This window comes from Tauraco erythrolophus, chromosome 16 (genome assembly GCF_009769465.1).
Source record: "Tauraco erythrolophus isolate bTauEry1 chromosome 16, bTauEry1.pri, whole genome shotgun sequence".
NCBI lineage: Eukaryota > Metazoa > Chordata > Aves > Musophagiformes > Musophagidae > Tauraco > Tauraco erythrolophus.
In genome coordinates, this window is record NC_141480.1 from 5,195,613 (window position 1) to 5,220,789 (window position 25,177).

The following is a 25,177-nucleotide window of genomic DNA, read 5'->3' on the forward strand; positions in this document are numbered from 1 at the left end:
AGCAAGCGTTAGAAGCAGTGTATACAAGAAGGGCCACTGCCCCCATGAGAATAAAACAAAGCATGTGGCAATATCTTGATTTAAAAAAAACAAAAAACAAAAAAACAACCCCAAACCCTAAATCCCCGTGCATTAAGGCTTGGAAACAATGTCAGTCTGGAGTCAGACTAGGTTTTCTCTGCCACCTGTCTCATAACCCAGAGAAACCCTCCTGAACTCACTGGCCAAACCCACAATTCAGCTGCAAAATTCTAATTAATCTCACCTACCCCCATCAGCACAGGCCAAATCATCGTGTTCACGCTCTGGCAAGGGGCCCCTGGAGCTGCCAGCACACTTTCAGCACTGGAGTTACAGACACGGGGGTTATTTAGCCATGTTCCCTTCCCCAAAATCCTAACTCCCCAAAAGCCTTACAGGGAGAGCCCTGCCTGCAGAGCTTTGTGGCTGGAAAACTTCTCAGGGGTTTCAAGTGAGTTTTTGTGCCCGTAGGACTCAGTTGGGAACTTTGCTTCCGCAATTGCTTTGGCTACAGTACGTTAGAGAAAGGATGTTGGTAGTAACTAGAAGATGGTTGCTAGCTACAATTTTAAATAGAACAAGCCTTACAGAAAGCTGCTTGCCATCTGCTCCTGGGCAGCAGGCAGAAATGGTTATTTTAACGTAATGTTTTCGTGGTTGGTTAAATTAGACTAATAAATTTTGTTTTGTAAAATAAAAAACAAAGATAAAACAGAAATTTGGCTGGGCTTTAGATTCCCCCATGATCAGTAACTTAAGTGTGTTAACCAGAATGTCTATTGATGAATCCATGAAGCTACATACTAAATGTTTTAGTGATCAAGATAAATCAGTTGCTCAGTCTCAAATTGACCTACATTTCATAAGAGTTGGCAGCCTCCCTGTCAGTCATCTTTATTGCTACTGGCATCTAGTGGTAACATTTAGCTGCATTTCTGAATTCCTGTAAAACAATCTTACATTCTGTCAAACCAGAGGGGGGAAAAAATAAAATAGGTTTCCTGGGGAAAAAAATGCATCACGCTTTGTGAGAAGCTGAGATAATTACTGACTTTTGAGCGAGGCTGCTAGTACTACCTAAAAGTAAAATTTATCTTTGTGAGCTATTTGCAAAGTCAAAGTATTCAAAAGACCCGCATAAACATTTTTATATGGAAGAAGAAGATAATAACTGATCTGGCATGAATTTGCTGAGCAAAGCACATCTTTTTTTAACTTCCCAATAAGATCATGGCTGCTCTGAAATAATTTAACCACCTACACTTCTAAATATGCGTGTGTGGAAAGCACATGCAAGTCTAAACAGATTTCCTCTTAGACTCTGTGCAATTGATACAAAAATCAACAGTTCCTCTAATACAGTCTGCGGGTCCGCACGGTACAATCGATAAGGAACGCTGAGTTCAGGATATAAAAGCCAAACGGACCCTTCCCAGCTGAGGACTTGCCCGGGGATCCGTACCTCGCTCTGTTCCCGGGAGCTCTGCCTTCCACAAGTCTCGGCTGCATTGGCGACGGAAGGGGCTGGTAGAGTAGACGTACCACCAGCAGATTCCCGGAGATTTACTGGTTAGTTCCCGTGTAGGAAAAGCGGCAATAGGCGCTGTATGCAGCAGGATCCGTACCTGCCAGCATTTCTAACGGAAGTGACAGTGGCAGAAATCCAGAGAAGCTGCTGTGCACAAGGCTGCCCATCTGCACCTGTGCAGTCAGACGTCCTGAACACACCAGACTCGCTGCAGGAGCATGGATGGATCTCCTTTGCACGTGCTGGACTCACCGTATTTGGGATGCACAATAAACCAATGCAGACAGGGCATTTGCCTGGGAATTTTCAAAGATTACCACTAAAAGGTTTGGCAGCTGAGGTGGTAGCGCTGATGGGTATGGATACCAGCCACAGTCCTGTGCTAGGAATATAATTCTAGCCTTCCTCCTTGGCTGGCATGGAAACACCGTGAGTAGCCAGGCTGTGCCTCGGGGACAAACAACCCCAGCTAAGAGATTTAGCGGATTCAAAACGAGCACTCTTCCTCCGTCACGAACAAATGTCTTGGGTTCTATGGCAGCAGAGGCTCTGTGTTGGGAGGGGGACGGCTGCCATGCAGAACGACTAGAGCTATAGGTAAAGCACTATTCTGGTATTCTGTATCAATGTTTTGCAGGCCTGGCAGTGGTCACAGTTGATGCCTACAAGCACTGGATATTCCACAAGTTGAAGACGGAATACTGACTTGTTTACCTGAAGATAATAGGACTTCGGGGTATTTCCTCAGAGAAAATATAAATTTTAATATAATTTCATAAGCTTTGGAGGTTAGCTTGTCTTGTAGCTTCAGTGATATCAAACTTCTTCGAGTAGGAGCTAGATAGAAAGCTGTTAGTTTTTGCCAGCGTATGTAAAACAAGACTTTTCTATCTGCATTGTAGATTGTTTGTGGACACTTCCAGATTCTTGTGCTTTCTGCAGTCATTCTGGGGACTGAACTCTCATTGATATCGATAGAGGTTCCATGAACAGGACACGTGCAGGATTTTGAGTGTAGAAGCCCACAGTGTGGTTTGGAGTAGTGAATTGCTTTTAGTTTGGAGACGACTGGGGGAGATGGGAAGAGCAACTGTACATTAAGGGAACAATTACAGATCTTCTTCCCGGTGACATCAATGAGAGATTTGCCTTCAACCTTCCACAGAAGAAGATTTTTAGCTTTAATTTGGGACAGTAAAGGGGTTTTTCAAAAGCACTAAAAGCCAGTGCGGGAGCTTGTTCAACTGCTCCTTTAATGCCTTTAAAAACCCCTGCACCAAAAGTGATAGCTAACAACATGAAATGGAAGTAAATAAAATGCATTTTCATTGCTGTTTTGAGTTACATAGTTCTCGTTTCTTGATTTGTTAATTGATCTGAATTGACACAATTTAATCTATATGGTGACCAAGAACAAAGTCAGTAACTGATACAGATGCAAAGTATAGCCACAAAGCAAGCAACGTGTAGGTGTAGACCCTAAGCAGCTAACAAAGCCAGGTAATAAAAGTTCACTGCCTACAGCCACAAGTCTTTTGTGTCCACACCTACCAAGCTAGATGGCCATGTCAGCATTTACCAGCAGATAACCAATGCTCCCAGCTGACTAAAAGGAGAAACTCGAGGACATCTAGGACCCAGTCACACGTAAGAACTCGCAGACATCAGTCAAACACGACCCTACTTGCGTGGAGCACTGAGCATGTTCCTACTGTTCTTCAGAATATCAGAGCAAGAACTACCTTAGTGCTAGGTGAGCTTGTACAGGGCAGATGGCACCCGGACACTCACATCCCTTCCTCAGGTCCTCTCTGGCAGTAGCTGCCGTCAGAGATGTGATGGAACAAGGATCTAACAGAGGGTTCAGCTCTACTCAGTGCAACAAAAATTATTCCCTTCTGTATTCTCTGAGATCAAGCCCATAAGGAGCCCTGACATCATCTGGTTTGATATCATGGTCAGGCTCTCCATTTCACCTAAGACTCCTCTGCATAGCCTAGCAACTTATACTGGGCTAAAATATTTCCTCCAGAAATGATCTGTTAAATCAAAAAGGCGTTAAAGTGATGGGGTTTACGTCACTGGTCTGGTTAGGATTAACCAACCAGTCTCGCCATTAAAAATCCATGGCTGGCTTGATTTGATTTTGTGTAGCTTTAGCTTCCACATGTTGGCTGGATATTTGTACATCTTTCTCTGTTCAATTTAAGAACTTGTTAATATAAAGCATGTCCTCCCTGTAAAGGAATCTGATTGCCTCTTGATCTTCATTGTAAGCTGAACAGACTCAGCTGTAAGCCATTTTCTTCCTCCCTGAAATAATTTTTTATGGCTTTTTACTGCACAATCTCTATTTTTCTCAACATCTTAAAAGCATGAACGGTGGAACATTTTGCAAATTTTTAATTGATCTCACTTAATGCCATATGCAGATATCAAAATTACAGACCCCCTTTTATTCATTACCTTGCTCTGCATGGGATGTGCCTGAGATGAGATAATTCAAAGAGATGAAAAAGGGGCGAGGAGGAAGAGGACAAGAGGAGCATGCCGAGTTAGCGTTTACAGTTAAAAACCAAGAAAAATCAAATGCAAATGAACCCTACAAACCAAGACAATTAAATACTCCAAACTCCCAAGTTTTGGGAAGGCCAACAGCAACATTACGTGCTCTGTTGTTTAAGAAAAGACTTCAGCAGAGCCCTCCCTGTCCTGCAGCTCTCTACACTGAAAGTATTACTAGGTTTTTGTGTTTGGAAATTTTGCAGTGGAGGGTTCTTGGGGAATTTGGGTTCCACAGTAACAAAGTGTTTGCACATCTTCAGCCACAGACCCCCAGAACAGGACCCAGAGCTGCTTCCTCTTCAGATAAAAAGCTTTTCTTAATAGTAGGAGAAATATCCACAGGTAGTCAAGGTTGTTCTCTTTAGCCAAAGATTTGCTGTTTCCATCGTATCGACAGCAGGTAGCAATGAACGGAGCTTGGCTTTGTTTCCTCTGCAAGTTGCAAGTCCTTTTTTTCTTTGACCAGATGGTGTACAGCCGCTTCTTTCGTTTCTAGGGCTGCATCCTTTTTTTCTTTTTTGTTTTCAGCCAGTTTTTTTCACCCTTTTAACGTGCATGTGCAACGCAAAAGACAGAGTTGAGAGCCAAATTAGGACAGGGATTTCTCCCTCCTTCATGCAATAAGGCACACGAAGCAACACGCTGTCTCAGTACTGTTAGTGAGCAGTGAGTACTGGTCATTCCCAGCTATGGTCCTTGGTACTTGTATCAAATCCTGATGTTGCCATGCGGATCTTACGGGTTCGGGAGCTTTACAATATTTTCCAAGTCCATAAATGACAGAATCCAGTATAAAAAAGGTCAATATATTACTGTTGAAAAATGTTTTTTTTTTTTCCTTTTTTTATACAAAAATTAAAAAGATCAAAATATATCACATTATTTACATATTGTGCTTCATGCTTAGAGATCACTGAAAAGAACACACAGACAAACATTTTAATCAAACAGAAATGCTCCATTCATTACACTTAATAATCTTATTGTTAATATTATAAGGATTGGCATTCAGATTTCTTTTACTATTAAAGTACATCCAAACGATTTACCACAGAATTAAAAACATTTATATGCTAAGGGTGTGCTCACGTTCTAACTGAGGGTTTGCAACCAGTTAGTAACACGCTTGCTGTTAACTTGAACTGTGTCCACGTACCACACGTTTGAAACTGGGTTAATAATCCAGTTCCCTCAGCTTCAGTGGCATACCCCTGTTGGAGAAGGAGGTCACAGCATCCTCCTGCAAGCCCGGATCAAACCCGCATCTTACGGGGGACGCGGCTCTCCTCGTTCTCCTGGGCTGCCTTCAGCACTTACGGCCCCTGGCTGTTGTGGGTGCGTGAGACGGCACGAGTTACCTGACCACGTGCACCCCGATTTACTGATTCGAGTGCTGAAGCAGCATCGTGGTTGTGGGTTATAGTTACAGTGGCAGAAAAGTCTTTGTTTGGAAAAAAAGGTTTTGTAACTCAGCGACAGAGGTAGCCCACTGTGAAAGTCTCAGCTAGTGAGTATGGGCTGAGTAAGTCACACGTTTTGCAGAGTGGTGCAGTCTTTGCATGAGTGGTTGCTAAACTGCCTCGGCCATAATAAAAGCCTAACCTGAGCAAGCCTGAAAAAAGGCATTGCTACTATTACGAGAATGATTTTTCACACCTAGCAAGCTTTTGGAGCCGTGTTCCTAGCACCAGTCTACAGCTGTGGGGAACAGGACATGAAGCTAGATGGAATCCTGCTCTCCCAAGGTGTGTTGTTATGTCTGCCAGGCATGAAACCTGTTGCTTAAAGGATGCACAGCAGTGCAAACAATCACCATGCAAGCAAACAAAATTACTCAGGACCTGATCCAGGATATACAATTATTAATATTACTGTACCTTATGCCAACATCCTGCTACTGGCAGTCCGTCTGGCCCCTGCAAAATGGAATTTACAGATTTAATTTCTGTTGACAGTGACTTTAAGCGTCAGACCCCAAAACCTAAAGCTCAATCTTCACAATGATGAAAGGTGTAGCAGCACTGTTAATTACCATGCAAAACCCATTTACTGTATATGTACAAAACCAAATATGCAGGCAATGTAATCCGTGTGTCACACACCACACAAAACTGAATACACCCCAGGGTAAAAAAAACTCCACACAAAATAAACTTTCTTTTTCCTTTAAACAAAAAAGAAAACGTGAACAAATAAAAAAATTTGCAACCACAGTTAATTAACTTCATAATCTGCTTTATAAGGTAGTGGTTTTTGCAATCAGACATATATATGGAAAGCATGATGTGGAAATGTATTTTTTGTTAATATGTGCTCAGTTTGGGGGCAGTGTTGTAATTTTTTTTTTTTCTGGATGATATCCTAATCGTGTTAAATTCGATCCTGCAGTAGTTAGTTTCTTTAAGAAATCTTGAGTTGCTGAACTGATTGAAATAGGATGAGTTGTGGACTATGCAAAGGGAGTGAAAATATTTGTCTTTTTCTGATGGAGATGCAACAAACATACAGAAGTCAGAAAGCCAGAAGAGCTTACTTACCGGGAGGAAAACACTGAAAAGGAAGGAGCCCCTTAGAAGAGGAGTGGACTATGTATGACCAACTCTTTCAAGATACTTTAGAAGAAATAGCTGACTTCAGCTGCCTTTTCTGATGCTGGATTTTTTTAAAGGCTCTTGGATCTCTGATTGCATGAATTTCTGCATGTAGAGCTACAGAGAGCACACATGCACTGACCCTTCCCTCAGAGCCACCCCCAAATTAACTAGGGGTGGGAAGCCACGAGGATGCATATGCAGCAGAAGTAACTGCTAGTGCAAATATAGGTCAAAATGCATTTTTACATTTTTTACTGTAAATGTCAGTCATCACATTTTTTGTATTCTGTATTGATTTTATATGTAAAATAGCCTATGCCCAATAAAACAGACGCAGTGAAGCAAGGTTACCCTCTCCAGCTACTCATAGTGTAAGAGGTCAAGTTATTTTCACATGCTTTCCTATAACATTAGTTAGAAAAGATACACATTTCTGCTGACACCAGTCAATATTTTGGTCCATAACTATTCATTAAAAAAAAAAGTGGAACTTGTACATTTGCTAGAGTTGTCTGAGGGTAAAGGGAAAAGGGGACAAGGCGCAGAGCAGGAGTTTGATGTAGAAAGACCCTGATCTGCTGTTAAAGCACACTGTAACACCGACAGTCACGGGGCTGTTTCTGCCCTGGGCTTTTTCTCCTTCCTGTACACTCACAAGACTTATTTTGGCCATCATAAACCTCCGTGCCTCTCCACCATGTTTCATTCGAGTGATTCCAAAATGATTTAACTCAAAAAGAGCTTTGCACCCTGTGTGTAAGGCTGGTGCTCGTGCTCCTGGACTGAAAGCCGTCACTGAGAACCCAGCAAGCCTCCACCGCACGGTGGGGTGGAGAACGAAGACAACACTCGTGGCCAACACACAACAAACCCTCACATACATAAGGGGGAAGATGTGCAAGTGCTTTACTAACTACTCATGTAGTAGTTAGTGTTGGAGAAATCGCCTACTGCAGTTTACAGTGCCTGCAGCACACGTAGGTCTTGTATTTTCTGTGTAGTTAAGATAGGAAATAGTTGGTAAATACAACATCTCCAGGGAGTAAATCCGGAGAGTTGAAGCGAGCCTGCTGCTAGCAATTGGTTTCTTTGACACATACGAAAGTAATTTAACTTTTTGAAAGAGAGACAGCTGACTGCCCTTTTGTTCCTCTGAAGACAACTGCAAATCATCTAGCATGCAGCATTTTCTGTGCTTAAAAAAATGAAAATACAACAATGCCCTTTTTTAGCTAGTCGTGCAGAGCCCTTGTCCGGCAGCGGAGCACGGACCTCCCTGCGTAACCGCCGGACTTCAACCTGAGCTCTGCGGGCAGAGCTACGTGCTGACACTGCAAATGCCCTTCTGATGCCCAGGGTGCCGCTGAGCCCCTCCAGCCGCCGCTCCGCAGAACCGGCCGTGCATTCGGGAAAAGCTTTTCAAAACCCAGCTGGGAATCGGAGCGGCCGGGCTGCGGAAGCACAGGCACGAGGGGCACCAACGAGGGCCACAGGTGCTGAGAGAAACCACAACTAAAGGTTTAGCATCTATCATAAAGGGGCGAGCATCCCATCCCCTACATCGTCTCCCGTTGCTTACACTCGTCTAAAGTAGTTTTAACTGGGAGGAAGAAGGCACAAGGCACTGGTGTCCTTCTCTGCGTGCCAAATAGAAACATCTTGTTCCAGCTCTGCTGCCTTGTGTCCTGCCCCTCCCTGGAGGGTTTTGCTCCTCGGGACAGGGCTTGGCCACTGCAGAAACACACACACAAGCCATGCAAGAAAGAAAGAGAGCAGATACTGTACCAAAGGGCAGGGCATGCTCGCCCCGTCCAGGCCTGGTAAACCTGGGTCCCCTTGCCTGCCTGCAATGCTACGATCTCCCTGTTTGAAAAAATAACTGCTTGTTGAGAACGATACAGGACACGGGAATTACTCAAACAGGCACCCGTGTTTCTGCAGAGGAGGATGGGTCCAGAACTTTACCCCTCCATTTCTGATGATGCAGCATGTCAGCAGAGTTGTTTTATGGTGGGGATTCACAGACACGTAGAGTCTGTCATCTGGGAAAGATCTTCTATACACAAACCAGAGACCCACGTTTGTAACAGCACAGTGAAAAAAGATGAGGGTTAAATCATGCAGCATGTTGAGGGAGGAAAGGTGATCCATCAGAAACGAAAGAATTGTAGTTCACAATTAATCTCCAAGCAAAATAAACCATGTTGACTGAAGGAGCTTTTTACTCATATAGTGGAGCTACACGGCAGCTTTGATTGCTATAGCTGTGCTGACAGGGTGAGACAAAAATCACACATTTAGGAAAGAAATGGGTTTTTTAGAGCATGTTGGAGCAGGTACCCGGCCCTACTAGTTAGGTGCAAGCTAGACTAGGGGCCAACAGCTACATTTAAATAGCTTTAGTTCAATAGATGATACAAATCACTTCCATCCTGCAGCCTCAAAGTGTTTTAGGGAAGGGATCTCTCTGGTTTTAGTCTTTATATGAAAGAGAGTAATAAAAAAAGAGGTAAATTTGACCAGGCCAAATGACTTCTTATAAACCAGTATAGATGCACTGTTTTCTGGGCCCTAGCAAAGGAATGAGGGGTTCTGGAAGTGGACTTGGGAGCTCCACCTTCCTCAGGCTCAAAGAGCCAGGAGGTTTCCTGGAAAGCCTCTTTGTACACGCTGCATGGCAGTGTCCCGGGATGTGCCTGAGAAGGGACAGAGCTGCTGTCTCGGGCGGAGAATCGCAGGGAGATCTCTTCTCCCAGAGGCATTTCTTGGCAGCCTGGGGAGCTCCGGCTCACACATCACACATCCTTGGCAGAACTAAGATGCTTCCGCGGGCGGGAGCGCCAGAGCCGGGCTCATCCCTCGCTCGGTTTGCGGAGGTGAAGGGATGGAGCAGACCTTGTTTTCAAATCGCCTCGCATCCACTGCATTGAGCTACTCCTCGGTTTCGGATGTACTCAAAAGCCATGCCAGCAGCTTTACCAGGGCACACTATCTTCCAAAGAGCGTTTTACTGAAGCCCATTGTTCCCGACTACAATGAGAAGGTCTTAACACAAAGATTATTTTTACTGCTGTGGCTTGCTCCCAGCTGGCCAGAGAGGAGCCCTTACAGCCAGCAGTGAACTTCCAGCAGTGCAGATAAAACAAACCATTAATAAAAGTGAGAAAACAATAACCATCCGCTCTGATTTACTGCGAAATAAAGAACTACCAAACCCTCCCCCCCTTTCCCTGGCTGCAAAGCCGCGTCCCCTTGCAGTCCCAGCAGCGCGCGCTTGGAACGAGTGAAATAGAAGACGTACCACGGGACAAGGCTGATCCAGTCCGGGAGGGCCCGGTTCCCCCTTCTGCCCTTTGGCTCCTTTTCTCCCCGGTATTCCGCGCTCACCCTGTTGGTGCAATGGGAAAGTATCAGGAACAGGAGGGGAAACTCCTCGGCTTTAACTCGCACAGCACTTGCAGGGTCCCATCCCTCGCCCAGAGTAGGGCTGTTGGCACCAGTGTAACCTCCACTGACTAATGACATCACTGTGCAAATCTTCAGTTAAAGCTGGGTGGAGACATTTTAATGGGTAATGTTATAACAGAATGACTAAATGACTGGTTTTTGCTAGAAACCAGGTTGGTATCCGACAATAAGTGGGAGCACCAGCTTCCAGCTGCTCCTGCCTCCAGCTGGGCACCCTTTTATTTAAGGATCCCTGTAACAAAACCTTTGACTTGGATCCATTTTCAAGGTCTATAAACCAAAACTAGTGATTCTTCACAACCCGGAGCTGTCAGGCTGCTCCGTTTCCCCACAATGGTTGTGCCAGGGGAAGGACAGACTTGCAGAAAGCGCTTCCAACGGGGTAGGAATTAACTGCGTATCCTGCCCCACGCTGGGGCCATGCAGACACCTGTGCTACACAACGGGCCAGACAGCAGTGACCCAAGAAATGCTGCCAGGCTGGGGAGGGAAGCAGCACCCAGGGCAAGCATCGCTGCCTGCCGAACAGTGGCCAGTCCTGCCCCAAACAGCATCTCTACAGCCATACCCCACTCACCTTCTCGCCTCTTTCACTTCTCTCTCCTTTCTCTCCTCTGAGACCTGGGAAACCCTATCATGACAATTTTTAGGTGGGGGGGAAGAAAAAAGAAAAAAAGGTTTCTAAGTTTAGCATGTGAACGTCCCAGCATCTCAGTTCAACATAAGCAACCTCCAGCGATCAACCCGTCCTCCCATGGTGAGAAATACGACATTTTATTCCTTTTGACTTGGTATCTCAGCAATTTCTTGGGAAAGCTACTGCTTTACCTACCCCAGTGACACTCCCTCTATTGGAGATTTTTGTTTCTCTGAATCCAATATAAATATTGTCAATCGGAAAGGGAAACCCCTGTGGCATCTTTAGCCGACCAGTTACCGCTGTGCGGTGGAAGCAGTCCGGCAACTGGCCTGAATTAAGCCCTTTCCTACAGACATTGTCTGTGGGCACTGTGTCTAAGGGACAGTAGTCTATACAGTGTTAGCGACACATTTTCCGATATTCTCAAGCAATTTGATGGCCTTTACATGCATGTTGTTCACATTTCTACATATCAATTAACGTTTTCCATACTCACATCCAGTCCTGGCTCCCCTGGCTTTCCCTGCAGTTGTAAAAATAAAAATTAAGATGTGTCATATTGAGTTTGGTGTTGCAGGCACTTACATCTAGTTGGTAAATACTACAGTAGTGACAGCACGGGCTCGCCCAACATTCCCTGGGACTCGAGGGGAGCTCCTCGCCATGCATCGGGATAGTGCTGGTGACCCCAGCTCTGCAGTTCTGGCTGGACCCACCACGGCAGGGATTTTATCAGCCTCTATTTTAGGATTACACCACAACCTCACTGCTCATTTCCCACACCGATGATTACCTTCTCGCCTTTGGTACCGGGTAAACCGATGAGCCCTGGAGCACCCGGGAGGCCCTTAAAGAAAAAAGAAACAAAAGCATTAGGATAGTTGCTATAAGGCAGGTTTCTGGCAGAAATGAGATAACGGGAAGATGACTCACAGCGGGTCCAGTGTCACCGTGGTCTCCTTTCTCACCGCTGTCGCCTTTCTCTCCCTTTGCACCATCCAAGCCCTGCACAAATGAAATGGCATCAACCAAGAAGACCTGGCAGCTCTGCCCAGGACAGCCACCTCACACACCCACCACACCTCTGGGGTGCTCACACCTGCACTGCTGTTAATGTTTTCTCCTCTTAACCAGACCAAATAAGAAAATAGTTGAAAATACAGGTTTAAGCCTGCGGGCTTGGAAACCCTGAGTTGCAAACCCTGAACCTCTGCGCTGAAAGAGGATTTAAGATGGTCAATGCGTAAGTGGAAGGACAAATGGCTTGTTTTCCAAAATGCCAACTGCTGAACAGCACAGCCAAGGGATGTGTTGTCACAAACAGTGACAAAAAAAATCAGTCCCCAGAGCTGACAGGCCTTTGTGAGCCTGTAAATAACGCACTGGCAGCCTGGGAATAGCGGGTGACGTTTAATTTAGTGACTTACTTTAGGCCCCTGGATTCCTGGAGGACCCTGCAGGGAAGACAATGGTGCATCTGAAAACCAGAATTTAAAACACAAACCCCCAAGTTTGCTTCCCAAACCATTTCTTGCTCTAATTATGGGCTAACAATGGCCAAATATTTCTTTTCAAGACAGGTGGCAGTTTATTTGGTTCTCTGACATCAAATCAAGGGAAACATCACCTGGAAAGTACCTGGTTTTGAAGCACGTACTCTCACAGCAGAGAGACAACTGTGTTCCTGGACACAGCAGAGGCATCCTGACCTTCCTGATGCTCTCAGCAGCTCAGCTTTTTGGACCATCGTAGGCACCAAACACCTTAGATAATCTGCATCAAAAATGCTCTGTGTGTTCATCACCACCCACATCCTCCCCACTGCAATTGATGGCAAAAACTTACCGACTTGGGCAAATTTATAGGAATATAGACACTATCATGGGGTGGGAACAGGTTTTCCCATCCCACACGGTTTTATCTTTTCCCCATCCCAAGGAGCAACTTGGATATTTGCAAAACGTGCCACCAACGCTGATACACTCTCCTAAATCAGGTGCCTCTCTCCCCTGACTTTTTTCCCAGTTTCACAGTAGCCCACAATTACTTAACAGAGCAACCAACCCACGTCCTTAACTAGTCATGTGCAATAACAGATCTCCAGAAATGCTCAATTGCATGAGCCGCTTTCCAGAGTCCTACCATAGGGCCGGGTAATCCAGGGGGTCCAGGCTCGGGTATGATCTGCAGAAGGGAATTAAATGGCACATTAATAGAGCCGGGCACAGCGTTGGCACAGAGAGAACACTTTGGGAATGGAAACCTCCTGCATCCCAGAACTGTGATTTAATGCCCTCTGATTTAATGGCTTTAATCAAAATATCTGCTAATCAAAGAGTTGCTCGTAGGATTTACAAATAACTGAATATTAATGAGCACGCGAATCAAGCTAGGCTCTGAAACGAGCGGTGTGACTCGTGCTACTCAGTGTATTTGCCAGTGGCAAAATGGATGTAATGGAAAATAATGCCATTTTCTGCGCAGACTAGAGGAAACCAGCCTTTTTGATTAAAAAAAAACCCAAACCAGGATAAAATTAGAGCTCTTGCATCACTAATAAAAAACTATCAAAACTCACCACTTTTTTATGGTTTTGTTTTAAGCAAAAGATATGAATAAGGGAAAAAGGATGCAGAAATCCTACAAAACTGCAAGAAGCCCTGTGGGTTTTTAGAGCAAAACATTAATTACAACAGCAGCATCCGATATCTCAACCATCAATGCAAAATCTCAGGTAACTTCGCGGTGCTGAGCATGCTCTTCCCTAATGAACAAACTCCGTTTAGATGCATCTGAAAGTTATTGTAGAAAATAGTTGGGTTTTGCTCCCCTCCGCTACACTGATGGATACGGAACTGGTGGCTCCAGCCAACACCCCCCCCCCCCTCCGACTTTGCCTGACCTTATGTCATGGAAGAGGCTTTACAGTGCCAGGATCTTACATGATTATTCTGCAAACACGGTGAGCCAGTGTCTCCTTTTTCTCCTTTGTCTCCTTTTGGCCCTTCTGCTCCCTAAAAGATAAAAACATCACGCTGATGTGGTGCATCTTCCAGGAAAGCAAAAAAGAGAGAAAAATACATTTTTCTTCCCCTAAACCCCAGCCTTGGCTCAAGCAAAGCTCATCTTCATCCCCAGGGGACTTGGAAAAAAGATGTTCTCCTCCTTGCCACCAGCTGAGATGACCTTCTGAATAAGCCATTATCATCATCATCATTAGCAAAGACAATTCAAAGCTCCCGCATCCTCCTGCTCCGCGGTGACGCAGCGCAGACGGGCCATGGCTGAGCTCAGCAAGCCCAGCCGCACACCGAGCGTTTGCAGAAACCAGCACATTAAAGGACTGAGCAGTAGACGTACAGGGACAGAAAGAGGGACGTACCGGTGGACCCGATAAGCCCATTTCTCCTGTCTCTCCTTTCTGTCCCGCGATCCCCACGCTGCCCTGGTCACCCTTTGCTCCTTTGGGACCCTGGAAGTTTACAGAAAACAACTCGCTTAGGAGAAAACTGTTAAACCCCCCTCCCCATAACAGCCATTTCTGCGTTCCCACTGTTTCTCTCCGTATCGCAGGACGAGCTCACAAAAACATCTTTTAACGATAAAACTCACATACGCCAACTTTGCGGGCGCAGCAGAATTTGGCTGGGCTGTAGCAGGGATCACAGCCATTTAGGGGTGGGAATGCTTACAGCAGAATTTGAGAGAGTGTCTGATGAACCACTGGTAAAAGGAGCCCCTTTAGCCACGCGCAGCATCTGCGGCTGCTGTAGGGCTGTAGCAATGGGCTGTTCAAGGAGATGCAGCTGAACGCTGCGGGGCAGAGCTTGCTCCTGGCAGGCTGAGATCTGCTTTTCACAGCCGCAGCTCTTATGGACACACAAGTAAACTCCTTTTTAACTCAGCTCCTGCAAGGTCTCGCTCCATCCAGCCATGCCCCGCGCACCTTTTCACCATCCAGTCCTGGTGGACCTGGCAAGCCCAGCTCTCCCTGAAAAGACACGGAGAAAGGGGAGTGCATGGTAAGCTAAAGCAAGAAAACATCTCGGGAAAGCATTTTGCAAGGAAATGAGTTATTCGTCTGCATCAGCTGTTGTGGTTCTGGGTTTGGCACTGCCAGGCTCAGGAGCGGCAGCAAGGAGGTTTCAGTGATGTGCCACCATTACTGGCTCATCCGAATTTGGGTGACACGGAGACCTTGAGAGGCACCGAAGTCCTGCCCTGTCCCATTCTTCCAAGAGATGTTTATCTGCAAGTTAAATTCATCTTTTAAAGAAATTACAGCTGACTGTAGGTCACTGATTATTGCTTGTGGAGCAGGAGGACAGTGCGGTCCCGCTCGGATGCGGTGTCGGGGCAGCAAGAAGTGCATGGGGAGGGCGGGATGGGGGGCGGCTTGGCACAGCTTTTAGGACCACCAGCCCCCCCCTCACAACTGCGTCTCCCATTTACTTCTGCCTCCCGCCACGTGCAATGAGGAAATCCGGAGGGGCTGGGATTTCACCTGTCAGGTGTAGGATTGGGAGCGGATTCGTTTCTGGGGCAGCATCTTCTGGAAGAGGCTGGAGGCCAGAGACAGGTCAACAAAACTTTGGTTTTCATGTGAAAACCTCATTTTTCAGCCCAAGGAAGTGCTAAATAGCATTTTCTTTACCATGCCTTGTCTCAAGCCCTGCAGGTAGCATCACCTGCCTTATTCTGGCTTGGGAGACACCTGCTACTCAGAGTGCTGCTAATGACCACATCTCCCTCTAGGAAACACCATCTGCATGGCACAGGTTGGGCTCACCTTGGGACCTGGAGCGCCTTGGGGGCCTGGTGGCCCTGGGGGACCCGGTGAACCCTGAAACACAGCAAAGAAACCGGGCATGAACATGACTCGTATGAATATGGCACATTGTCCCCGTGCTGCCAGGGATGAGCCGGGAGCAGCTCCTGACTGCAACCTATGACAGATGTTCATGTGACCCATTGTTGCCCAAACACCGTGATGAGCTCCGCTGACATGAGGCGACCTGAGGACCCCTCCGGCACAGCGGATGGTCATGCAAAAAAACCACAACCGGAGCTAGCTGGGTCTACAGGTGCAGCAGTACGTGTGTTTAAGGGGCAAAATGCCTTTAGCTGAAGCTGTGGCCCCAAACCTGGTCTCCTCCTTTTGCGTTCCCCCCTCTCCAGCCATCCTGCTGGGGAGAAGCATCCTGCTGAAATCAGTGACAACCGGATGGGGAGGTGCAATTAAAGAGGAGAAGCAAAGGAGTTTGTGTGAGCACTAACAGCAGAAAAACCTCGCACGCTTACATAACCTAATTTTCCTGGGCACTGCTGGGTGTGGGGACCATGAACTGCCTCAAGATGTCATTTTGTGACTTGCCCATTATCTCAAACAGCAAAACTCATGGTCTCGCTCAACTGAGAACCAAAACCACATCACATCCCCAAGCACCTTTTCCCGTGAGCGCACACTCAGCTACTGTCACGTTTCATCACACTGGGAGCTGCGTAAAGCTGCCCCTTGCCAAAGCTCTGCCCGCGAGACAGGTCAGTGTGCAAACACCACAAACAGCTAATAAGCAGGAAAACAGCGAAATTAGGGAGGTTCAACGACGTGCCCCCCAGCAATCGCCACATGCAGCACACGGGAGAGTCTGGACCCAGCAAACGAGGTCTCTGGACGTTTGATGGAGTCTCTCCAACCACTGCACTCCACAAACCACTCACGAAGCCGCACGCTGTGCAGACATCTGCCAACGGTAATTACCATCACTTTGTGTATCCCTGCAGCCTGTTATAAAACAATTAGGATGGTTCTCAAACGTTTCTGTAATTAAAGTATTCTATTGGGCTTCTTTCACCTCACTGAATACAGCAGGGTGCTGCTCGGCCGGGCAGCTTGGGGCTCGGGCACCGCTCCCCTTCCTCCCGCATCCCGACCGCTGCTCGCAGGGAAAACCGCCTCCAGAGGATGCGCAGTGGAAACCACAGCTCCGCACCGGGCCGTGGGGATAACACCCCACAGCCGGCAGCGTTTAAGCTGTAGTTTGCCTGTTGACACTTGTTGCATCAGGCGTTTGTGTGTCACAGGCTGCAGCGGGTTGCTTTGACCTGCAGAACAGTCACTCACATCCCACATCCTCATCCCACGAGCCTGGTACCCAGCCTGAGCTCACAGCCTTGAGTTCTGCCACCAGTTTTCCTGGTACATCCTAAACATCCTCAGCCCTTAGATGCAATAAGCTCTCCCCTCCCGACCAGCTCTGTGCCGAGATCGAGATCTCGGGAAGCAGCAGGACAGGGACAGACGCGGTGCCACAACATCACCGTGCCAGAGCTCAGCGGGTTTCCAGCCCCTTCCCATGAACTCGCAGGAACCGGCATGGCCTCGGTGCGGGGCTCACCTTGAGCGCGTCCAGGATCCGGCCGTCATAGTCAATCACTACGGTGTCACCCTGTTCTCCTTTCAGGCCGGGAGGACCCTGGAACCGGGGACGAATCCTATGTTAGTTTTTGCAGCATCTGAGAAGGTGGTATAAAAGCAAAGACCCGACACCCAGGTGTTTGGGGATTATCACCTTGCAAACACCATCAAGTTAATCAATTCCTAGTCTGACAGCTGTAACTGTTGTCCAACCAAACCTCAAAAGGGCATAGATTTGTGTAACTGAGAAGGTGCATCAAAATCCTCACTGGATTACCCTATTCACAGCTTCCCTCTTGCAAAAAAGAGGGTCACGGGATGGTCACGCCGATAAGAAAATGGGACTTGACTGCATTTCCCAGAGCTATCTTCCATGGCAGCATCCGGTACCTACACAATGATTTATTTAAATATACAACATCTCTGTTTTCTAGCACTGAACTGGTCCTGAAGCGATTCAACCACATTCTAAACAGAAAGAGGTGGTGGGGAACAGCTCGGGTCAAGGCAAATACACGACTCCAAATTGAAAAAGAAAATCCCTGAACATCCATACCCGGGGTCCGATGGAGCCGATTCCTCCCTTCTCACCAGGTTCACCCTGAAAATCAAAATCACAGTTTTGATTCAGAAGACACCAAGGAAAATATAGGATATTTATCTTAAAAATACTATAACTACACGAGATGCCAAGATGTGTTTTAGATTGAGAAAAAATACATGGCACCAGCAAGAAACTGCTTCTCCTGTCAAAAAAAAAATAAGATTTGACTTCAGAGCAAACATATTTTGCAAAAAGTAACTTTGGTGTGAGCTAGTTGACAGTAAGAAAATGTCCCATGGCAGAGGGAGCAGAGCAGCCCACTCAGGGCTGAGCCCCCCACCACGGCGCTGTGCCGTGCTGCTCCCCGGCTCCGCTCCCTGCTCCGGGCGTGCCAAGCTCCGGCTCTTTGTGATGAAGTTTCACATGGCTCTCCCTTTGCTTTAGGCTGAATTTTGCGTGTGGAAAGTTTCAGCCAACATGTTTAAACCATTTTCGAAGGCGAGTTTAAGAAAAAGGGCTGTGCCAAATTTTTCTTTTCTTTTTTATCCCCCCCACCCCCTTTTTTTTTTTTTTAAATTGGGAAGTTTTGGAAAGCTGTAGCACTCCTGCAGAAGCAACCTGTAATTCAGGTTAGGATTCAAAAAAATCTACCTTTTACAATACCCATGAAAATCCATTTGCTGGTCAAATTAAAGCACTCCAAAAAAGAAAAAATTGTACCAACGCAAAGACTCTCCATAGGAAAACTCCATTTAGCAGATCCCAGGGAGAACAAACCAGCATTGCTGCTATGATTTTAGAAGTAAAATAAAATGCTGAGGGTCACTGAACCCACGTTTCTTCATCATATACAGTTTCCTGCCCAACAAGGAGCCACGGCTGTTGGATATAGAAAACACGACTGGATACAGATCCTACTAAACAAGAAGCAGCTGAGGGGGGAAATAACGGCCCACGAACGCTGTCCGGGTCTCATCACCACCACTTAACATATCAAGACTGTCTTATTGCATTTCTTGGCAGTCACGAAGGTCAGTAGGACGGGACGGCACGTAAGCGCTCGGGGCTTTGAAGCGATACCGGAGCCATCAATACCCGGGATCAAAACGCCATCAGAGGTTTGGCTGCCTTGGGAAAAAGAGGCAGCTCAATGGAAAACATGCAAGGAGATGATTTTTAAAAACTCTTACACTGATCTCTGCTGGCATCCAGCTTTCATTAAATCACCAGGAAAAGGTAAAATACTTCTTAAGATCTCCCTGTTTCGTTTCAGTTTGGGCGTTTCATGAGCCTTTCAGAAGGTGAAGGCTTCAAATGCCCACGCAGCTGAAACCCTCTGCCCCGGCAGCGCTGTGCCCAGCTCCTCGGCTCGTGGACTTTGATTTACCTTGGGTCCTGGCGAGCCATCTGTGCCGTTCTCTCCCTTGGGTCCCACGCTTCCTTTTTCTCCCTGAAAACAAGACAATCCAGGCGAACGCTGTACGGGTCGGATGGAAAGCGGGTTTCTTCTGCTGAGAATTTTCTTGCTTTATCTTTACATTTACATACGTGAGCGAGCAAAGCTCTGCTTTTAGCCTGAAATATGTCACATTGCCTAGGTGCCAAAGGGGACTTTTTGAGACAAAAACGAAGCTTTCAGGCTTAACAGTCTGGCTGCAGGCACTATGTTCAGCCATAAAGTTAGCCCCAAACCGGCACCATCTGGAGAAGGCTCCCACGGATAGACCGCTGCACCCTGATCCGGACAGTGCAAAGCCACATCCTGAACCCCAGCTCTGGGCCACCCCCAGCAACACCCTCCGATTTACTTCTGCAAGAGGAGCCTCCACATGACAATTCTCTGTCATGGTCAACAAGCTGTGTTTGCAAACTTCTTCTGGGCAGAGCTACCGTGGCAGAGGGGTGGGCTATGCTTCTCTCTCTTTTTTTTTTGTTTCTTTTTCCGTGTCAGGGGAAAAAATGTGCTTCTCAGCCTGTCCCAACTGTGGCACTGTGCCAAGAAACCAGACAGCAAAAGACGCTGCTAAGCACATACATTAGATGGACACAGAGCAGAACGTACCTTAGGGCCCACAAGTCCTGGTTCCCCAGGGATCCCATCATCACCCTAATGAAATAAAACATAAAAAGTGAAATAAAGAGCTTGTACAAACTTATCATTAGTTTGTACGTCATTTGACCCCCCTGAGTGTTGCACAGACCTGAGACCCACTCAGGTTTGCAGGAGGCCAGGGGAAAGCTACAGCAAGGAGCCCAGGAGGCTCCAGTGTGGTCCCTCTGCTACCACCCAGCTCTGCCTCCCCTGCTCCCGAGGAGGTGGACGGGCATCTCTCAGAATTTGCTTACAACAGGCCCTATAGAAAGTGTTCTCCCATCTTTAATAGAAATTCAGTATTTAATCCATTTAGGCCTTTTGGGTCCCAAAAGATCTCCTACAAGCTGCCACCCATCCTCATGGACTTCATCACAAGTCACCAGCACGCCCATCTGCCAGGAGGGTATCTTCTTGTTTCACTTGTCGTGCTTTGTTGTTCTCCTGGAGTAAAACCACTTTGTAGGTGCTGAAGAGGTTAATTTTACTGGCAAATTATGAAATTTTTCAAGCCAAATTCTGGCCTGGAAAACACCCTATTGGGCAGATGCGGGAACACAAGGAACGGCTCAGTATGGACGGCCACCACCATGACTTTCCATCAGTCTCTGGCAATGGTTTCCCTAGTTAAGCACAGAGCAAAACAAAGAGGGGTAAAAAAAAAAATAATTAAAAAAATCACCATTTTACCTTTTTCCCTTGGATACCGGGCTCACCCTTCAACAGCAACAAACACAGAGGAGAAAGTTTAGGGACATAGCAGAAAGTAAGCCCAATTGTATGGATAGTCAAAATTAATTGTAAAATTAAAATACTTGGCTTATGTTTGTCATCTTTATCCCCTGCAAAATTCAAGAAAGCACATTCCCACAGCGTACCAGCTTCCAGCCTCCCGTGGCTCCATCCACCCCCATTTCAAGGTGTTAACATGGGCGGTGGTTGTGGTATCGAGCAGGTGACACACTCAGACATTTGCACCCCCAAGTCAACAGCTAACATGATATCTTAGAAATTTTGTACCTGAGATATACAGATAAGTGCAGGTTCAGTGCAAAATACTTATATTCATTTCCACCCACCGTACTTACGCAGCAATGTTTCAAGAATTCATGTTAAAATTAGACAGTTAAGACATTGCTTATTACCCACCTTTGGTCCTGGAGGTCCCCTGGCACCCTGTTGAAAGTAAGAAGTTGATACACTCGTTTGACAATAGAGTATAACAGGATAAAAACATTTCCAAGAGTACTTCAATTCCCGTGGAAAAAAATAACACAGATGCCAACTTCTCATCTCTCCTTACAAATAAAGTCGTTAAATTCTCTGTGCTCTCAGTAAATACTAAATATTCTTTTACAGCTTGTGTATTTTATGTATTATAAGCACCTTTTTACCCAACCTAGGCCTTAGTGAATCAGGGTTACAATGCCAGGAGGCTTCAGAGGGGCAGAAGTGGGGATTGAGGAGCAGCACATCCCTCTGGAGGAGCCAAGGGAACAAAGAACAGCCTCTTTTCTCCCCGCTGGCACAGGTACCCCTGGACAAACATCCATCTTAGGTTATCTATAATTTCCCATGGGTTTTCCCATAAGCAATAACAAAAAAAAACATTATCTGCAGAGAACTAAAGGGTGTAAAGAGAGGGGGGAGAGGGACATGCACACACGAGTGCTTCTGGGCGTTACTAACCATGAGGCCATCCTCTCCCGGCTCGCCTTTGAAACCCTGAAAAAATAAAAAGGCCAACATTGAAACTATTACCCCTCATTCTCCAAAATGCTCAGCAAGAATTAGAACATTCAGCAGCATTATGCTTTAGCCTGTTTTTTTTTTTTTTTATTAAGTAAATTGCCAGTCATCTAGAGATTTGCAACAGGTTGACAAGGGTTCCAGATCAGGGAAGAGGTTTCCTCCAGGCTCTCCGAGTTGCAACCAGCACCTGCAAATACACGCTCCAGGTCCAGCTCTTTGCTCCAGAACTGAAGATGGAAGGCCCTCTCCTGCTCCCTTGGCCCCATGCCCCAGAGCTTTGTTGTATGAGCAGCCATCAGACCCCAACTGCTGTCTCAGGCTGGGGACCCAGCGGTTGGGGCGGCAGCACCGGGGAAGGGGACACCCTTCACCCTCCTCTCCCTCGCTGCAGGGGGGACTGCCCGGCATGTGCTCGCTGTGCATCTCCCGTCCTTACAAGGGGGCCTGGAGGTCCTCTTGGGCCATCTTTTCCCGTGTCACCAGGAGGCCCCCGAGCACCTGGGGGTCCTGGCGGACCAGGGGGGCCAGTGGCTCCATCTTGACCTTGATCGCCCTGGAAGAAGTTCACATAGACATGGTGAGATGAAGCAGCGTTGGCAAGTGGTGGCTGGGGAGCACTCGCAACACATGCACTGCGTCCCTGGGCCATCAGCACCCTGGCCTCCGCTGTCCCCGAGGAATTTAGTTACAGCTTCCCAACTGCGAAGGCTGGGAGCTTGTGGCTGCTTCACACCGTTTGGGTCTAGTTCCTTAACCAGGATTTTGCTCAAGGCCTTCTAACAAGGTTTTCATCTCATTAAGCCCTTGCCCAGCAACTGTCTGCATGGAAACCACCAATGCCACAGCACCCAGAAATAACCCAGACCCAACACCATGCTGGCACGGCGCATGCACACACTTCCATAGCTTAGTGCACCACACCAAAAAAAAAAAAAAATATATATATATAGCACTTAGTAGTGTCTTTTAAATACATCCAAGGTCATATATTAACATCCAGCATAACTTACACCCTGAATTGTTTGGATGCAAATAAAAAAGCAGCAGCTGTATCACCATGTGACTGTGAAGGTTTGGGAGGTGCCCGCTCCGGAGGGGAGCACCCTGCGGGGCTCCACCACCCACTTATCAGGTCCTGACCCCCCGCCAGCCGTCGCAGCCCGGCCCCGGGGCTGTGGCCAGGCACATCCGTGGGGCTGCACAATGGAAAACCTCATGGAAAGGCTGTCTCGTAAATATTTTAGCAACATCTGGAAGGGTTACCACCGAGGCAGTAAGAGTATTTAGTATGTGGTCCACCCTCAAATCAAGGACAAGTAGGGTATTTTCAGAAATCCTTAAGTGACTCAGCAGCACAAATCCCACCACCTTTCAACAAGATCCGGGCTCCTAAATCACTTATGTAGTTTTTTAAAAAATCCCATTGCCAATGCTGAACGTGGTGTCCAATTATGTAAGGCAAGAGCCTCCCACTGAATTTTTCCTAATTAAAACGTCACGTCTGGAGTATGAGGATTTAGACAACTCTACTTCTAATGCGTTTTATTTTACAATACCAGCACTGTTCATATGAATGTTTATAGGACTTTGCTGCTTGATTCCTAATTCTGAAAAAGGACCAAATGCTAAAACTCATCACTTTTCTGTCTTTCTACTTGGACAAAACTCCCCTAAATTCCAACAGGGCTTCACTGAAGCGTGCTGCCAACAAGCACCTCTGAACGTGGCCACGGTAGTGACAATTTAAAGCAGCAACAGTGAGCTTTCAGCCAAAAAGAACAAACAAAAGCAACTCAAAGAAGCACAGCAAGCCAGTGGCAGCAGATCTGATACGTCTACCTTGAGCACTCGCCGGCTAAAGACAAGCTGATCGTTAGCCAGAAATCCGTGATTGAGCCGAGGAAAAACCATCTAGCCAGGTAAAGTGGGAAGCAGAGGAGGAAAGAGTAAGAAATTAAGATGAAAGCACAGTGGAAGAATGAGTTTTAAAGGCTGTAACAATACATAACAATTTTTCTTCGATAATCAGTTGATGCACGAGAAGGAAATAATCTAGGTAGCCAAAAGTAGTTGTTTTAACGTTCTGGATACGCTGGAGCTTGGTAAGCAGCAAACAGACATAGGGAAAGAAGTATCTTTTCATTAGTTTACTGCACAATAGGACATTCAAAGCAGCTGGGCTACAGAGGATTCCCCTATTGCAGGGCTTTCTGCAGAATAAAGAGCATTATTCCAGTAAACCCCACAGGGGATATATCCAGGCATTTCTCCCAAGACCAAATATTATATTTTTTTTCAGAGGCTAAAATGAATACTGATGTATTCCCCAGCCTGCAAACTGCAGATAAATCTCTCGGATTCATAAGATGCAAAAACAATGTATTCAGCCCATGTCAGTAGTCATTGCTATTGTCTTTTAGCCTTCCCACTTATCTATCTAGGGAGAAGCAGTAAGACATTTCCTTTCTGAGGACACTGCTTGTGTCTCCTTTCTCCCCGTCCATCCCTGCACACATCCGTAGGAGGACCAAAGGGCTGGAGCGAAGCCCCGCGGGAACACACGGCACATCCTCCATGAGGATTTTGGAAGGTTTCTAAGGAACAAACCTCTTGCCTGAATTACTCAGTGAGCTTTTAAACCTTTCAAACAAATAACCTCAATTTTGGGGTAAATATTGCATAGGCAAGCCTACCTCCGGCCCAGCCTCCTAGGGCAGGCTTAGCAGCAGGCAGGTACATCAAGCACAGATGTTTTAACACAGCCATCTCAGCAAGGGAGGGGAAAAGCAAAGTCAGATAGAGAAAACTAATCAACCCTGGAAAATAAACCCCTAAACCCCTCCCAAGAATTTTTTCAAGCTGTTAGACAGAGGCTTTAGCTCCACCCTCACTTAAATGTAGCCATTTTGGGGAGGAACAATGCTGAAATCCTGAGATTTTGGAAAGCCAAGATGATGCCACATCAAAAATAATAGGGACACACAGCCTTCGTGCTCAGCCAGGCCCTCCAGAGACTACAGAAACCAGCACAGGGTTTTGTGGTAGACCCAAAGGACCTAGTTTTATAGCTTCTGATGGGCATGAAGATACACAAGAGCATTAAGTGGGATTTTCAGAAAAGCCCAAGGAGCAAGATAGGAACTGAAACTTTTTTCTTATCCCTCAGATTGCTGAGCACCATCCAAGCACACACCTCCCAAGCCCAGCCCTACCCGTTTCCACGTGAAATGACAATTTGCATTTTCTCCCGGGCCAAACACGCTGTATCCCACCAAATCCAGCCATCGCACGTTTAACTTCAAACAATCCCCGTCACAGATGGGGCCATGAATGGTGAACACTTGAATACAGAGACACCATCTCTGCCCCAAGAAATACCTGAGCTATAGATAACGAGGCTCCAGCAGAGCAGTTTGGTGTGCTGGAGTTACATGTTCCTGCTTGGTGTTTATGCTCTCCCGACACACCTGGCCATGGGACACTGGGCTAACTGGCCTTTGGGTTCAACCCTGTGTAGCAATGGAGTCTTAGAGCACAGAAGCCTTGGACACTGGC

General features: G+C 46.7%; 1 protein-coding gene across 1 annotated transcript in view; it reads right to left on the reverse strand.

Annotated features, from left to right (window-relative positions):
- Positions 1–5,036: 5,036 nt before the first annotated feature.
- The window catches only part of COL23A1 (collagen type XXIII alpha 1 chain), a 190,205-nt gene continuing 170,064 nt past the window's right edge, over positions 5,037–25,177 (reverse strand). The window contains exons 9-28 of the mRNA XM_086621813.1: positions 22,059–22,175; positions 21,560–21,595; positions 21,020–21,046; positions 20,561–20,587; positions 19,841–19,885; positions 19,166–19,228; positions 17,791–17,835; positions 17,215–17,292; positions 15,606–15,659; positions 14,763–14,807; positions 14,199–14,288; positions 13,759–13,830; positions 12,959–13,000; positions 12,244–12,270; positions 11,750–11,821; positions 11,610–11,663; positions 11,313–11,339; positions 10,754–10,807; positions 10,010–10,096; positions 5,037–6,030 (exon numbers count right to left, since the gene is read on the reverse strand). Of these exons, the coding sequence (XP_086477939.1) occupies positions 5,983–6,030; positions 10,010–10,096; positions 10,754–10,807; positions 11,313–11,339; positions 11,610–11,663; positions 11,750–11,821; positions 12,244–12,270; positions 12,959–13,000; positions 13,759–13,830; positions 14,199–14,288; positions 14,763–14,807; positions 15,606–15,659; positions 17,215–17,292; positions 17,791–17,835; positions 19,166–19,228; positions 19,841–19,885; positions 20,561–20,587; positions 21,020–21,046; positions 21,560–21,595; positions 22,059–22,175 (1,110 nt within the window). The 3' untranslated portion in view covers positions 5,037–5,982. The remainder of the gene's footprint in view (positions 6,031–10,009; positions 10,097–10,753; positions 10,808–11,312; positions 11,340–11,609; positions 11,664–11,749; positions 11,822–12,243; positions 12,271–12,958; positions 13,001–13,758; positions 13,831–14,198; positions 14,289–14,762; positions 14,808–15,605; positions 15,660–17,214; positions 17,293–17,790; positions 17,836–19,165; positions 19,229–19,840; positions 19,886–20,560; positions 20,588–21,019; positions 21,047–21,559; positions 21,596–22,058; positions 22,176–25,177) is intronic.